Here is a 17,037-nt window from a genome sequence, read left to right on the forward strand (position 1 = left end):
AAATTTTCTAGATCTAGATTTAGATCTAGATCTAGATTCTAGATCTAGTCTAGTTATACGTTCAAGATGAATCTCTCTCTCTCTCTCTCTCTCTCTCTCTCTCTCCCTCTCTCTCTCATCATCTCTCTTGTACACTGTATAAAATATATTCATTCCACCTAGAAATATAGCTAGAATCCTGGCCTAGGCCTACATCTAGATTCTAGATCTAGATCTAGATTTAGATCTAGGCTGAGGACGAGAGAACCGGACAAGGACTGATGAAATCTGATAGGCCTAGTTTTCTTTGTCATATCTCGCACCCTACAGAGCCGGACGGGAGTTGGGTGGCAACAGCTGTTGATGCTCAACCATCAGTGATGACAATGATGGTGTACTCAATTCAGAATCTAGAGATCTAGTTTTTGGCCTTTACTCTAGATCTAAATCTATATCTAGATTTCTCACTCACACCACCCTGACCATCTTCATCGCTCAGGGCTCACAAAGATGGGGGTAACATCTACCCTCAAACTGCACACTACTCCCCTTCCTCGCCCAGCAGCATGGTGTTAAGTTTAGAGCCGGTGGAACCAAACTTGCAAGTTTTGTTTCAAATCTGGACTGAGCGGGCAGAGTGTTTTCCGTCTTAGACAGGTAAAATCCTCGGAAGGGAGAGGATTTTTCTTTTTGTTTCCGCGTTGAAAAGGTTTCCGTTTTATACAGGTAGTTAAAGAGGAATATATCAAGGGGGGAGTTGGGAGATTCCGTTTAGACAGGTTTCTGTTTGACACAGGTTTCCGTTAAGGCAGGTTCGACTGTACTTATTATATAAGATGTAAAGGAGGCTTACTTTAAATCAGTGCTTTTTCTTTTTATAGGTAACAGAAGAGTGAATGGTTTGAGTAAAGAGAAGCACATCAATACAATAATAGTCATGATGTTGTACATAGGGAAGAAAACAAGAGAGATCAAGCAGACAGAACAACAGAGGTAAAGAAGATAAATAGGACCTACAAGTAGCACCCTCAAACCACCCACTGAAAGACTGAGGTAGGTCTACTCTATAAAACTTCTCCCCACATGGGAATCAAACTCATATCTTTGCGTACGGCAGAAAAGTAACTATCTGCTGCCCCACAGATGCTGGAAGGATGAGCGCAAATATGATATTCCTGCTTTATAAGGTACTAAAACTAAAGTGAAAAATGGTTAAGGAAAAAAGCAGTCAGAGCTTAGTCTTTTTGGTTGCTCTACTATGTATCTTAGTAGAAAAGTAAAGGCGGCTCGGAAAGGAACTAGCCACCCTACCACAAAATGTCAAACTCCCAGGAAGTTGTCTCACTAACAAGGCAATCCCCAATGTCCGTCAGATGCAGGAACAACTTTACTTTTACTGTGTATCGTATATGTTCTGATGTTTTTATGATTAGGTGCTACCAGTTGATTCAGCGGGCCATGGATTGAAAATATTTGACGAAAAAAGATTCAAGTTCAAGAACCCCCAAAGGTTAGCTCTAGATATTTTTTTTCTTTTCTTTCTTTTTATACCATGTTACTATTAGCTATTTGCAAAATTTTAAGTGTATATGACAAACTGTCAAAACAGAAAGATATCCACAGACTGCCATTTTATGTGCATGACAAACAATCCCATCCATGCCTGATGTGCAGGTGAAGTAATTGGTTTTTTAAACAAATTTTCAGACAATCAAGTTAGGGTACTATGAATGTTACTTCCATAGTTTTTTCGATGAAAAATTGTCAAGAGAGCAAGACTACATGCCATTTATGAAAAAGGACAACCTCATCCATGCCTGATGTGTAGATAGAGTGGTTGTTTTTTTGTTTTTTTAAACAAATTTTCAGGCAATGAAGTTAATGAACTAGATCTACGTGTTTCTTCCATTTTTTGACGATTGAAGTCAAAGATTTTGTCAAACTTCAGGTATGTCTCACAGTAGACCAATGCTCTTTTTCATTCATTGAATAACTTTGTAACTCTGAGAAAAGTGGAATCTGGGTAATGTGGTATCTTTTTGTTCTGCTGCAGCAGATGGAAACTTGATTTGGCGAATACTGTAACTCCAACTTACGTACAGATATAACATTTCTGTTGTCTCTTTTTCTTTGCTTTCAGAAAAATTTCTTGTTGCTGGCAGAAACTATGCCGTCGTTAAAGATAGTTGGGTCTGGTCACATCGAAGTGGAAGCTAACCTGTCAAAATGTCAGAGTGGAGATAAGAACAAGTTGTTTGCTTATGGCGAGATCGTGTCTTTAAAGTATACTCATCCGGTGAGTCTTACTGGTTGAGGGATCTGCACCTTTTTAGACTGTGTACTCACTTGAGGGGAAAATACCCACACAGTGGTCCATTTTTCATTAATCTTGGAAATATTTATAGAGAATTCAGATGAAAAACTGTCCTCAATTGAGTCAATTCACTTCTATGCTTATCTTTTCGATGTTGTTCTAATGCTGAATTTAGTATTATTTGATATCTGATTTTAGATGATCTGAAAAGGGTTTCAAATCATTGGACCTAATCTGCACTAGAATGGATATGGAAGAACACTACACCTTTCTTTAAGAATTGTCATTTGCGTATGCCTTGTGCAGGAGGGGGGGGGGGGGGGGGGGGGGGGGCGCTGTTTTAATCCTATCCTAGATCTGAGACCAATTTTTTAAAGACATGATTAACAGTTTTTATGATCTGTTTTTCATCTTCACCTCGTGTACTGCAAATGCAGTGGTACATTTTTGCCTTTTCCTTCTTGCAGTTCAGATTTTTGGCTCCTGAAAACTGCACTGGAAGCCCTTGTCGATGGATTTACCCTGTGACCTTTGGTGGCGGCCTTGTAGGAGGCGACAAAGTCACAGCTCAGGTCAAGGTTGGAGCTGGCTGTGCTGTAGTCGTAAGCAGTCAAGAATCAACAAAAGTAAGGAAAAGTTTTGACTGCAGTTTAATTTGGCTGGAAATAGTTTATTTTTGTTGTAGTGAGGCCATACTAAGATTCCCTTTGAATTTAGCTTGTTTAAATGTGAACTACTCCTGATAAATTTACTACAATTAAGCTAGTTATAAAGTGAAATTGCTTTTATTCGATTAATTTCAATTGAGACGTACCTGAAGTCATTTTAGCCTTTTCTTAGAGAGACCAGTATAATACAATGGAACTTGGATTCAACAAAGTCTTCAGGCCAGGCCTTTAATTTAGTTGAATCTGTGTATTCGTTATTGCAAATATGAGGTTTTTGTGTAGAAAATTACAAGCAAATTATGTACAATGTATTGAACTTTCTCTGTCAAAAGTTGTTTGGTTTCAAATGAGATGCATTTTTGTTTCTTTGTTACCAAAGAAATGCTTGAAAATTCCAGGAAAATGCACTGAACTCTACCAAGCACACATTGTTCAAAAGGGCCGATTTATTCAGATGCATGCCTGTGTCATCTATCATCTATAACTTATAATGCACAGTTTGCTGAACAAATTATTTTGCTGTGTAGAGCCTAGCATAGGGCGACGTTTGATTCCATAGTCCAGGGCACAATTCATCACGTAGATCTATGTCAAGACTAGCTTATCATTGTAATATTGATGAGTAGCCGAGGGAAAAGATAGCTGTCGTGTTTGTATCTCTTCTGATGCTCCACGCCCCTCCACGACACACGCATGCGCAGTCACACAAGTGCGTGATGCCCGTCCCACCTCGACATACGCTAAGACATTTGTGCTTGCTAACAAAGTGTGTTGGTATGAAAGGAGGCTGCTGATTTCTCGCAATAAAGGAGTTCACCCTACAAGTGACTTCGTTGAATCCAAGCTAAAAGCTTGCTCATTTATGTGTTCATTGAATCTGAGTGATTTTTATTGATTTTTAAGACTTAAAAAAAGAAAAAGGGAAATCCAGCTCCTTTCATTGAATCCGAGTTTTCATTGAATCCAAGTTCGTTGAAACTGAGTTCCACTGTATAGAGTGTGCTAAAACTGTAACAAAAATAACCATTTTAAACGTATAGATCAACCTACTTTAAACAATGACCTAAATGAATATTTTGTCTTGCACATTATGATGCTCCCTAGGTGTACCATTGTCAAGAAAGCGGTGAGACCTCGCAGAGCCTTCATTACTCTGTGGGAAATGAAAGCCTTCTGTGTGTACTGAGTGACCCTGTGGTGTGCTACAAAGGTGCCAACTTCAGACAGGCGCAGGTTGGTCCTTTATGTTTGCCCAAAGTTTAATAAGAGTATGCTAATTTTTATATCAGTTTAACACTCTGTCTTTTGGCTTACAATAACTTATTTTTATTTGACTGGCATCACAATGTGCCATTTATGCATTAAATGATCTAAGAGACAATTTTTTATTTGTGGGAAGGGGGAAATTATCGATCGCTGGCTATAGGTTTAGAGTAGAACTGAGGTGTGGTGTATATTTGAGCATCATGTCTGAAAACCTTATGTCAGAAATACTCCCCTAGTGTTTGTGAAGTCTGAATGGTGTATTTGTATTTTATACATGTGTATGTGCTTGGACAAAGGTGCCAGTTGTTGGCAAAGCTATTTTTGAGCAACGAAATGAAAAGGCAAAAAAGTTATACCTTGTCAACAATTTAGTAAGATCAGAAAACTCACATTTAACCATTTCTTAATAACATATTGAAACGACTTTATAATATTTTAAGTCTAAATATTTTTTATTAGGTATTTTTGCAACATGTACTTCACCAAAGGTTAAAAATGCACGAGAAATTGGGGTTTTCTCCAAACTTTGTATTTACACTCTGTGTTACAAATTGTAGCATATCTTTTAGATTACTCAAGATACTTGAACATTTTTTTAAAATCAGTGTGTTCAGCTTTGGATTTGCAACAAGAATAAGAATATCCGAAATTTCCAACAGCTCGGACCTTTCTTCAGGCACACACTTATATATATATGTCATATTGTTTAATGTTCTTGTGAAAACACAGTGGAAATTGTCCAAGGCAGACACCAGTGGTAGGAAAAAACGAAGGGTGAAGTGGCAATTGGGAAGTGGTTGTTTATACACGTGATTGTCTTTGACAGATTACCTCAGTAGCTGGTTCGACTGTACACGTATTGTTTAATTTTTCTCGTGGATTATTTTAACTCTAAATTGGCCAGGGGTGTAATGAAATGATTTTTTTCTGCTTTTCCTTTCTTTAAATGGTTGTTTAGAGGTGTAAAAAAATTACAATTATATGTTTCTGCAACAGAACATTTAGTTGTGCTGGAGCCCAGAGAGAAGCCAGCAAGCTGTGCATGTATCCATAAGTGGAAATGAAGCTTTTAAATGCTCAAAATGTGGCAAACTCTTCTCTGACAGAATTGGTCTCCTTGGCCATAGAAGGATCTGCAAATCATCTTTATCTTTATTAACTTCTATTTCTCTTCAAGAAAAATTAACCTTTGCAAATAATCTGGTCATAGTCAGACATTGATGGACAAACTGCTATTATTATCATTATTAGATCTTCCACATTAGACTGTGTCTGTCAGTGGGTTGGTACTTAAAGAGAAGGCAAAGAAACAGAAATCTGAGAAAACTAGAGAACAATGTCTTAACTGTTTGCCATTCTTTCATGGAAAGCTTGATTTTTACATGTTTTTTCTTACAATCACACTGAGTGAAGGTGAACTGAGTATGGATATGAATGGTCAATGGGATGTCTCTTTTTGCCAAAGGTTCAGTTCCTTGTGTGCGATTTGTTTTAAAACTGTCTTCTGAAAATGTGGGAACATAATGTTTTTAAAGTAGTCATCCTTCACTGCGTGATAAATAAAACATGTTTGGAAGAGATGTAAAGTCAAAATTGTCTAGATGGTCACTCATTACCGAAAAATAAATGGTTGTCTTGGACAGTGTCATCATTATAATCGAGAAAAAAAAAACATAGGGGGAGGGAATTGGATGGAGTGTGAAGTCGTTGTTTTTACTGGTGATTGCCTTGGACAGGTGGTTGTTAAAGCAGGTTTGACTGTACCTAAAAGTAATGCACGTTAGAAAGCCTTGTGTGATTCAAATTTCATAGGTTTACTTGTTCTTTCTTTGTTTCTGCAGGTTGTTGATTTGTGTGCCGCTTCAAACTTGGTGTTCCTAGATTGGATGCTGAGTGGGCGGACTGCACTAGAAGAGCACTGGGCTTTTCAGAGGTGAGTCATCTGTTCATCGGGGGTATAGAAAGAGAATTTTATTTATCACGTGCAGCATAGCGACCCACACTAAAATACTTTTGTGGAGTTCATTGAATAATCAGGGGACTTAACTAGCAAAACTTGTTAAATTGTCCCACTTATAGGTCTCAACAAGAGTAGGATGTGTCCTTAGCCTCGATTGATATTTCTCCTGCTCGGAGAAAGAAAATGTTTCCAGGCTGTGCAGATGTACTGAGATTGCCTGACGTATTTAGCAAACTGACAAAAAAATGCATACATCATTTGTCTACTCATTGGGTTGACAGGTAGGGAATTATCCTTTCTTGAGAAATCAGGTTGTCATTTCGAATAGAATCCAAAGTGGACCCACGAAAAATCTTCCTTCAAAATAAAACACAATTTCCTTTTATTCTTGAATAGTTACTTATGTTGGAAGCTATATATACCCAATATGAAGGAACTCCCTTGTTCTGGGATTTTGTTTGTAAACGAAACACAGTGGCATTTGATGGATGGACACGGAAAGAAAGTGATTAATATCAAAGTAGTACAGTATAACACGGATAGCTCAAATTTGTTGGGACCGGCCTTGGTAGTTCCAAAGATCCGTAGTTCCAGGGATGTCTTACAAAGATAAAGAAGAAGAAAAAATGGGACCACAGGCACTGTTCGCTGGATGCGTGATTTCGAGTCTTCTGTGTTTGACCTATCCGTGTTAAACTGTATTTACAAATTGGCCGATTCAGTGACAGTTTGATATATCAGAAGGTATGCATGTGTTGTCACCACTATGGAACAGACAGCCCAAGCAAAGAGAAGCAGTGCAAAAATAAGAAAAAGGACTCTTTGGGATTATTTGCTTAAAAGAAGTACCATTAATGTATGGTATGTACCCACCTACAATACATGTAATTTTCCCCCCAAATATGAGGTCCGAAACCATACCTCTGTATTAGAAGTGTGACAATGGAGTCTTGCTTGGATTACTTGCCACTTCAGTCTCACAGATTAAATCAGTTTCAATACAACAGCCAATAGTTGTTAAAGGTAAGGCACTATATTTGATGTCAGACTAGTACTTGATATCATGCAGATTAAGCCCCCTCCAGCTTGTCTGAAGTTCACTCTGTATTATACTTGTGACTTACATAAATGGGCCAATTTTTGAGTCAAAGTATACCTTCGTATTAAAAGCCGAGTCATGGAGTATATGCTATTTATACTTACTTTACTTTACTTTTTTCTTCCGCTTGTACCCTGGGGTGTCGCGGGGAGACACAGGTGTCTGTCTGCAGCAAGTCATGTGGCCTGTAGGAGGGACATCCCATGATTTATTCTGGAGAAAATTTTGATTTTTAAAAAGATCTTTGTAACAGTGTCAAGTTTTGTGGCAGGGGCAGTGGTAGGAAATTCCATATCATGAGACGAACATTCTGCTGAGTTATAGGAATAAGTTGAACTCCTCTGGCCTTTGGTTAGATTTCCTCTTTCCTGTTAACACTTTTTAAAAATTGTTTGTGAGGTGTATCAATTTAACTGATTCCCTCCGGAGCCATTTCAGGCCCTGGACGCAAGCCCAGCAAGATATTGTCTATTCACGGAGAGGTGGCATGATAATTGGCCCTGTTACTGATAAACGACTGAAGTTACATATACAAAACTTATATCAAATTGTTGGAAATTGAACAGACTTTCCAAATATGTACCTATTGTGCTTGTCATAGTGTACTGCATGTGAATTTAGGAGGAGGAAAGTGAGTGAGTGATTGTGTTATTGTGATTTTGAAAAAAAAAAAAATTGACTTACCCCACTCTGCTGTCTTTGTTTGTTGTTAGATATCCATGAATTTCTCCAGCAACATAGGTAATCCAATTATATAAGCCCATGCAAAATTTGAAGAGTATAGGTTCACAAGTAAATGAGTTATAGCATTTCACATATGGTCACTTGACGATAACATAAACGAATCCATCGACACAGAAAATGACACTGAACACTTATTATTTGGAAAACAAAAAAAACATGTCCTTTCACCCCTCTCCTTTGTACACATATCTACACATCACTCTTTGTTGTATATAATTTTACATATTTTGAGTATGGTATCACTCAAAACAGTCCTTTGGGTGAAGATGGGGCTTATGTGAGCAACCGGTACAGAAGAAATTTGTGCGCTTGCGAGCCCCAGGCCTGCTGCATACTACACAATTCCTGTCTGATGCTGTGTGGCTAATATGGTGCCTGGCCCCCTGGAACCTTTCAACCAGTGTGTTTGGAGGTGCAGTGGTGTTTGACTCTCTCTGTTGTATCATTTCCGCTGCCTGGTTGACTAGTTGAGGGATCAGCATCTTTTTGAAGGTCACGAGACTGACACGTCGTTGGTGGGTCTTATTATACAGAACCAAGGCGTTCAGCTGAACAAGTTCAACTGTCCAATGGCACAGCTTTTTCCACCATTTGTACGTTTTCCTTTCAAAAACACCGTAATATCCAGCATTTTGGTTGACGCGGTCACATCCATTCATGTTGTCGTTGTAAGAATGGATGACCGAGGGTTTGTTGGCATGTCGTCCTCTGCTGGTTTGACGCTCCTCCATATGAGCAGTTGCATGAGTGGAGACAATGACGACAGGCTTCTTAGCCTTTTTATCTTTCCATGCAACACAGGTGATGCTGCTGTCATGGTTGAAAAACCACTTTCTTTCTTGATCCTGAAGACGAAGTGTTTTCAGGGTGGGCGGAAAACCTACCCCCTGGATGTTCAGCGTTCCGGTGAAGTAGATTCCTCTTGCTGACAAGTACTGTATCAGCTTTTGCGAGGTGTAGTACCTATCAGCAAAGACATGATGACCACGGGTGGTAAGAGGGCGAAGTAGGTACTCAAATACCTTGAAGACTTGAGGGTTTCCGTTGTCCAGGTCAACGCTGAAACTAGTTTCTGCTCCAAAGTAAACTAGCAGATTTACCACATATCCTGTCCTGCTGTCCACCAACCCAAAAACTTTGACATGATATTTCTTGGGTTTTGAAGGATTGTACATTTTGTACCTCCAACGGCCCGTCCATCCCGCCACCATTTCATCCAAAGCGAGATTTTGGCTTGGATAGAAAGCGCTACTGAAGTTATCCAGGATCTTGTTGATAAAGGGCTCGATCTTCTCTTTGCCTTCCGCATGCGGGTCATCTGAGCAGTGGAGCATTGTATGCCAAATTGCTTCAAAGCGATCCCTGGGAAAGAGCTGATGGTACCAAGAGCAATAATCTGGGGCATTGGTAGACCAGTAATCACGAATGGCTGGCCTTTTGTTCAATCCCATCTGAATCGTAACAGCGAGAAATTTCAGCAACTCATAATCAGTGAGCGGTGTCCAGTTTGCAAAGACAGATCTTTTCTTGGGGGGATTGTTGATAGCAACTCTTGTGGTTGCATATTCTTTGACCGAAGAAATGAGGTTGTCCATGACTTGCTTCGTAAACAGAACATTGAAGCTGTCAAGAGGTGTAGACTCCTTGGTGAGCGGAACGCGAGAACACCTGGTCCCTAATGTGGTGCGAATCTGAAAGCTTCCACAGGGACATTGGAGGCTTCATTGATATCAACCCAGGCTGCAGGGCCTGCTTCTTCCTCTTGCCTTGGTCTTTTCCTGGGTCTAGATCTAGATGCAGTAGTGGGTGCAACAAACTGTGTAGGCCCATCCATTGTAGTGCTAGAATCAGCTAGCTCACTCTCACCAACAGTAGAATTACAACTAGTACTAGCAGGTTCACTGTCAGTGTCACTACTTTGCTCATACACATCACTTGCATCATCATTATCATTCCATCCTATGCTATCATCACTGTTGTAGTCATTTTACTCTTGTTCAATCTATTCCAAGACTGCAACAGCTGTAAGACGACGATTGCGAGACATCACACTTGTCAGGCTTTTAGCTCTATAGATCTAATCAAGACTAATCAGCTGTTTACTTTCACCACATCGAAACAAACCTCAAAATTGGCTTCAAAATCAAAAGCAGGACCTTTTATTGGCCCCAGTTCGACAACAAACGGAAGTGACCTTTAGTTAATGTTGGATTGGTCACTGAAAACGTGGTTTTGATAAAAGGGATAGGATTTTATTGGTCTAATTCTCGACAGCCGCTGTCAGCGGCACGCCGTCGTCAACGGAAAATCCCCGAGCCGCTAAACAGCTGCTCGTCGGAGGGAATCAGTTAAGGAAGAGAAATATTGGATGTTATTTGTTGATGAGTTGGCTTGTCTTGTATGTGTAAATTTTTGTACAAGAGAGTGAAGGTCTTTTTAATGGAAGCACTTAAAAGCTAGTCATAAATGTGTGTAATGGATAGCTACTGAGCATGATATGTTTTTCTTTCTGCTTCCATATATACATGTACCATATAAAATGGTTTTGCAAAGCCCACAGCACTTTAAAAAAGCGAGTTGATTTACCTATATTGTTCTGTATCTTCAGGTATTTCAATAAGATTGAGGTACAGATGAAAGGTGAGGTGGTACTGAGGGAATGCTGCCACCTTGAGGACTCTCCACTCCAGACTAAGTGCAAAACTTTGAAAGACTTTCAAGTGAGTCGGTTTTGTTATAGATGTGACCTATGACCTCCTCCTTTCCTCTCAACCTCTCAATTTATTGAAAATACTTTTTGAAAAAATGAAGCATTGTTGAGGTACTCAAGCAGATCAGAAAAGCCTCACTGTTTAAAAAACCCTGTGTGACAAGGAGTATATTCCCATCAATGAGTATGCTTGTTCTTGGCAGACTTTACACTTTGACTTCCATGCAAGCTTCTTAGTAAAGAACCCTATGATTTGAATCCAATATAAGGGTGAGCTGAGGGTGAGGATTTTCTCAGACAGTGTTGTGGGTAAATACACCTCAAACAGGATAAGTGCAGAACACGCTGCCCGATACATTGATTGAAATTCGGTTTGGTTGGACTGATTGATAAGCGAACGTTATTGAAAGTGTGTACTGTACTTTGTTGACGTAAATGTTTTTTATTTTGTTGTGCTCCATAATAAAATTTCTTCATTTTTTGGATTTAATAGAAACGAGAAAGATTAGGAAAAGGGAAGGGGAGAAATTACTGTGTTGTCTCCATTATAGGGAGACGACCAGTCAACTTTTTTCTGCTTTTTGAGGAAAGACATTTTGTTTTTGTTTTGAATATATTCTTGTTAAATGAAAGGGATTAGCTATTTTTCTGATGATATATTCTTACTCTTTTCTTTGTCTTGATAGTTATGCAATGCTTAAGGTTATATCCAAGTTAAAAATACCCCTATCTGTGTTAAACGTACCCCAGAGATGAGCAGTCCAACCATGCTGTGACAACTTTTTTCATGTTCATTTGTCACTGCTAGCATAAATTTTGTTATAGGTAGCCAACTTTTCCTCCGACTTCCAAAACAGCTCTGAGTCTTTATTCTCCAGTTGAGAATCGCTGGCAAAGACCTCTACTCTACACCCAGTTAAAGGGCTTGTGCTTAGCTTGTGTCTGAATGCAATTAAACTTCTTACCTCGGACTTTTACACTCTTTCTTTCCAGGTATGTGGGACCTGCATCGTCCTGGGTGATTATGTCTCATTTCTGTCCAGGAGCTTGCAAAACAAATATGGAAGGAAAAAAGATATTGGTGAGAAATATGATTGTGTTTGTCAGCTTCATTCATCTACATTTAGGAGTGGTTTCAAGGTTCTCTGTCCACTTGGCTGGGTTCTGTCTGAGATGGATGTTAAATTTGGAGGTGCTTTGATGAGTTGGCTTGTCTTGTATGTGTAAATGTTTACCTTCTTGTGTTTTGATTTAGCATCATTCATTCATAAAATACACCATCTGGTACGGGAAATTTATGTAACACTTTTGTGACTGAGATTTAACACTTATGTGGTTATTAATTTCACATATGGGTGCTTATGTACATGTGTATCTTTATGTTTGGATGTTGGTGTGTGAGAGAGAGAAAGCAAAAACTTGAGTGTGTGGGAGCTGTATTATTTTCCGGATCTCGATACAGTCTAGCATGCATATAGTGAAATCGGAAGGGCAAGGTAATCTTTTTTTTCTTTATGTGCGAAGTTCTCTATGCTTGTGTTTTAAATACAAAAAATATATACATGTATAAAATAAAATTTGGAAGCTAAACGTTTTTTGCTGTGTATATTATTATGTTTCACAGTGTGCATGTTCACTTCATGCGTGCTAGACTAATTTGTGCATACTTGAGAGCCAATTTTTTCAAACCAAGTCACTTGCACTATTGTTCTGGTGTTATTCATCCTGTACTTCACACTGCTACCATGATGTGGCACATTATCTCCCAGATGAGAGCACTACTAGAATGACTTTGGCAAAAACTAATTAATACGCAGAATTTTAATGTGATGAAAGTGTAGCTGAAAATTTGATTGCTCTGTGCTTTGATATTCCTCACCCTTGAAACTCCATGGAACTTTTTATTGTATCAAAAGTTTGTTATTTCCTAGAATCAAACAAATACTTTGTGAGGAAAGAGCAAATGAAAAGGAAGTTTGCTGAATTTCAAAACCCTCATTGTGATAAAGTAAACTTGCTATGAATGTTGCAGGACCGCAGTTTATTCAGTCGTTGGCTGAATGCTTGAAGTTTTGAGACTATAGTTATTCGAACACACAGACTTCACTTTGATGTCAAAGGTGCTTAATGAATGTTACTTGATTGGGTTTGTTTTTCTATTGACTTTAATACAGTTTAACAATTTCTTTTGAGCAGGTGACAAGCTAGATAAGGGACTGATTGTTAGTGTAAGCCAGGTCACATACACCGTGGAGGGGGAGACCATCAACGGCTGCTACCTACGATTTCTGGCACAGACCATGTCTCAGGTGAGATGTCATGGTAGACTAAAGTGCAGATGACCCTGTTCTGAATCTCAAATGAAGCATTGAATAATTATTGAAATTCGGTTGTTTGGGAAGAGTTTTCAAGGCTCTCGGTCACTTGGCTTGGTTCTGTCAGAGATGGATCTTAAATTTGGAGGTGCTTTGTCGTAAATCACCTTCCAGTGTTGAGGTAGCATAATTCATTCATATGTAATGTACCATCTGGTATGGGAAATTTTTTAACACTTTGTGACTTGTTCAATCCCTAGCTTAAAATAAAAAAGAAATACAGTATAACTTGAATAGCTCGAATTGGTCCGGACCAGTCTCAGTAGTTCGAGGGATATGTGGACAGTGTTACAGCACCGCCTGTGTCAGAGAAACAAGGGAAGCAACAAAGATTGGGTTGGAACAGAGATTTTTCTTTTCTCAGCCATTGTCCTAGATCAGATAGGTTAGATCTAGACTGCCTATTGACTTGAATTTGAAATTTGAGAGAATTTGAAATTGACAGATTGAGAATGAGAAACACGATGAGCAACGCTTTCAAGTTTGATCAGTAATGAGTCAACCGGTACCAAGACAGTTTAACTGCGCCAGTCAGCGTACCAATTGAACGGTGCCTTTTCAAATATTTCAAAACATAAACAATTTGACAAATTAGCATATCGCAACAGTAATCAACAACACGATGACGATGCAGCCCTACCCCGCCTCTTCCACCAAGTGCGCAGTCTTTGGCCAAGAGGGATGGGGCGGCCGATTGTGTGATGCATAACCCCTCCTCTTGCCCACTCCTCACATGCCTCGCAAGGCCTTTAGGATATAGGGACTTGGACACGCGTGTCAAGCAGCCCGCTATAAAAAGCACACCTACTTGCTTCTGTGGAGGGGGGGGGGGGTAATTTACCGACTTTGCCTTTTTCCTTTAAAAAAAAATTATTAGGCCTATTATTATTATGTCTCAAGTGCACCTCAAAAGACGTTGGCTTCAGACTATTCCTTGTTTGTGTTCGAGCTTCGCGTAATTTTCTTACAAAGATAAAGAAAAAAACCCAGGATTATTGGCACTGTTAGACGGATTCGTGATTTCGAGTAATCTGTATTGGACCTACTTCTTTCCTATCAAATATCTGTTGTCTTTATCTCTCCTCCTTCTTTTTTGTGTTTGTTACTCTCTTCTAACACTTCTAATCTCCGGCATTTGACCTATTTGTGTTGCAAGTGCCGTAAAACGGTTACTTAAAGACAAAAGGGAAATAATACCTCCTTGAATCACCTTCCTTAAAAGAAGCCAGTTTAACTTTACAGTATTACTCCTTCTTGTGAAAAAAAACCCAAGCTAATGAAACACCAGATGAAAGGAGCAAAGTTGATGAAAAGCGATAATTTTACTTTTGCAAAACTAGTCTCTTTCAATATTTGATTTCCCACTTTTTTCCAGGCGTCTACAGTGATCAAAGACATATGTGAGCCTCTGATCCCCATCCTAGGAGCAGATCCATTTGAGAGGAAACTTTGAAGGCCACAAAAGTTACACCATCCAGCTGAGTCAGAGACCCCTTGTCGACTGTTTATTGTAAGATTCCACCATGTGCCACTTTGAAAAGTGAAGCATGACACAGTCTTACACTGAGTTGTCTGTTTGCTTATTTAACACTTTGTAGTCACACAGCCAGTAGTACGAAATACCCCATCTGGTCACCCAGTCTGGAGAGTGACTGCAACAGACTTCTCGGGCCTGTCGCAGAACTTCTTCAAGTGGACAGAACGGATAATTTTCACGGTCGCGTTATTGCTGCAGGTGACTACAGAGTGTTAAGGAGGCTACTCTTGCCAGCTGTTCCAAAGACGTTATTGCATTAAGCTTTCACCTCTGATATTTTTCCAGTTATTCTTTAAGGGACATCTGATAATGGTTACTTTCTCATGCTTACAGTAGAAGTGAGTTCTGCAGTCAGAATTGCTTATCTTTGAAGGGTAAACTCTATCTAGCTTTATTCAAAGATGCTGAAATTTACAGGTCTCTAGAGAGTAGGAAAGAGTAGAAATTGAATCTTTTTCTCCTTCAGGTGTCAGGTCTGGAACAGACATTGACATTCATGGTACCTCACTCCTACCTTTCATTTTTTTGTTTGTCGCAAAGTTGTTCAGACCATCTGTATATTGTTGTTCCCTGTCTTCCTCTGCTTTTCCTTCCCTCTATCTTTCCACTCAGCAGCTTTTTCTCAAGTAAATTTGATCTGAATAAGATCAGAAATTTTATGACACTAATGTGGCACATTTAAAAAATGCAAATGGGTGTAAAAGCTATAAAAAGTGCTCTTAAGTGACTATTTTTATTTGCAGTATGGTGAATTCACTGATATAGCATTCTGTATTATACATAAGTGTTGTGCCATATGTAGTTTTATATTTAAATAGTGTGATGTATCCAAAGAGTATTTACCAGGGCCCTTGAATACAGATTGTCTCTTGCATGAAGATCTGTGGGAAAAATTCCTGCCTTTGAAAGTATCTCTTTTTGTCTGTAAATGCATAACACTGTTAAAGAAACAAAAGTGAAATGTCTTACACTCCAATAGAGTCATTGTGAACTGTGAACTGGCAGTGTCAACGTTCAATCTCTATAGTATAGAAATTTGCCTGCTTCAAACAAGAAAGAAAACCTTTTGGACTGAGGCTCTGGCCAGAACCAGTGGGAAAAATGACTTTTAATATAATGAAATGGAACTTTGTAAATAAGTTATTTGTATCAGCATTTTTAAAACTCATATTTTGTGCATGATATTCAATGTTTTACTCAGTTTTTATCATAAGTATGTGCAGTGTACTCTACTTTTATAAACAAGGGCTGAATATGAATTTTTATATGTCATTTATTCCAGACTGTGATTTTATTACCTGAATATAGCTAAGATCCATCCTTTGTTGTTACTGTTGTTGTTAATCTAGTAGCCTTTCGTAAGATGCATTCTTTTAAAGGAAGCAATAATTGATGTTGATTAACAATTCTGTAACTTATTTCAAAGAGTAACGATAGCAAAACTTTGGCTGCATGTATTTCCAGGTATAGCCTCTAAGAAATTGCTTATCATTTTCGTAGGGCCCAAATTAATAAATAGATAGCATTCTTTGACTTTGATAACTCAAGCTGCAATTTATTGTGGCTACAGGGAGACAACTTAACAGAAATTTGTATGCTGTATTACTAGCAAATTTTAATTGTTTTTTAAAGACTCTTGAAGGGTCTAAAATGCTCTCCAAGCTTCAGGAAATCTTGCTTTGGACAGTTTTTTAAGACATATTTTGTGTTTGCTCCTTAAGTGCGAGATTATAAAGTAATGATCTGGGCAGTATTACTTAATCTGCCCCCCCTCCCCCAGGATATATTTAACATAAGATGGAGGTTTCACTATGTGCATGATTGTGCACTTTACTGTACTGCCTCGTAAGCTGACAAAGTGCCTTTTTTAATTTTTGGCGCCAAATTTTGTTATTTGCTAGATCAAAAACCTGATCAGTTACCCTACTTGTGTGCAGAAAATCAAAGTGAAACTGTGACTATTTTTTTATAGATTAGAATTCAAATTTTGAAGGGCCACCTTTTTTCAATGGCTTCGCTGACAATAATAATAATAATAATTGCATTTATATAGCGCATATCCATGCTCAATGCGTTTTACAACTATTATTACCCCAACAGACCTTCTGACAACACTCAGAAACATTCTCGGCTTCCGTGGAAGCATACAGTTCAAGCTGCGGATTTCACGCGCTCAAACACTATCAAACTGACAAGATCATTCACTGTCTATAGCAGGGTACCCATTTCCATCTGAGTGAAGTGAGGAAAATTTGTGCAAAGTACCTTTCCCAAGGACACAACGTCGGGCCCCTGACGGGATTCGAACCCACGACCTTACGGTTGCGAGTCCGAGAGCCTAACCACAAAGCCTCTTTATCTCGAAATTGCTGTGAATAAAAAAAG

At 38.8% G+C, this 17,037-nt stretch overlaps 1 protein-coding gene across 2 annotated transcripts; it reads left to right on the plus strand.

Annotated features, from left to right (window-relative positions):
• Window positions 1–500: 500 nt before the first annotated feature.
• On the plus strand, window positions 501–16,744 carry LOC101855914 (urease accessory protein D). Of its 2 annotated transcripts, XM_035973173.1 has the most exons (11): window positions 527–636; window positions 933–1,032; window positions 1,413–1,489; window positions 2,120–2,275; window positions 2,761–2,919; window positions 4,066–4,194; window positions 6,069–6,160; window positions 10,639–10,750; window positions 11,734–11,821; window positions 12,937–13,049; window positions 14,491–16,744. In XM_035973173.1, the coding sequence occupies exons 4-11, from the start codon at window positions 2,147–2,149 to the stop codon at window positions 14,566–14,568; spliced, it is 900 nt and encodes a 299-aa protein (XP_035829066.1). In that variant the 5' UTR covers window positions 527–636; window positions 933–1,032; window positions 1,413–1,489; window positions 2,120–2,146; the 3' UTR covers window positions 14,569–16,744. The 2 variants fall into 2 exon arrangements, with proteins under 2 accessions (XP_005111402.1, XP_035829066.1); XM_005111345.3 differs by lacking the exon at window positions 933–1,032 and having other exon boundaries at window positions 501–636.
• The last annotated feature ends 293 nt before the right edge of the window (window positions 16,745–17,037 follow it).

Source organism: Aplysia californica, unplaced genomic scaffold (assembly GCF_000002075.1).
Source record: "Aplysia californica isolate F4 #8 unplaced genomic scaffold, AplCal3.0 scaffold01044, whole genome shotgun sequence".
Taxonomy (NCBI): Eukaryota; Metazoa; Mollusca; class Gastropoda; order Aplysiida; family Aplysiidae; genus Aplysia; species Aplysia californica.

What these genes read in the sequence shown, in the direction of transcription:
- LOC101855914 (XM_005111345.3), top strand. Translation starts at nt 2,147, where the DNA reads ATGCCGTCGTTAAAGATAGTTGGGTCTGGTCACATCGAAGTGGAAGCT. An exon ending in GCAGTCAAGAATCAACAAAA is followed by an intron (nt 2,920 to 4,065) that starts GTAAGGAAAAGT and finishes GATGCTCCCTAG; the next exon opens with GTGTACCATTGTCAAGAAAG. An exon ending in TGGCACAGACCATGTCTCAG is followed by an intron (nt 13,050 to 14,490) that starts GTGAGATGTCAT and finishes ACTTTTTTCCAG; the next exon opens with GCGTCTACAGTGATCAAAGA.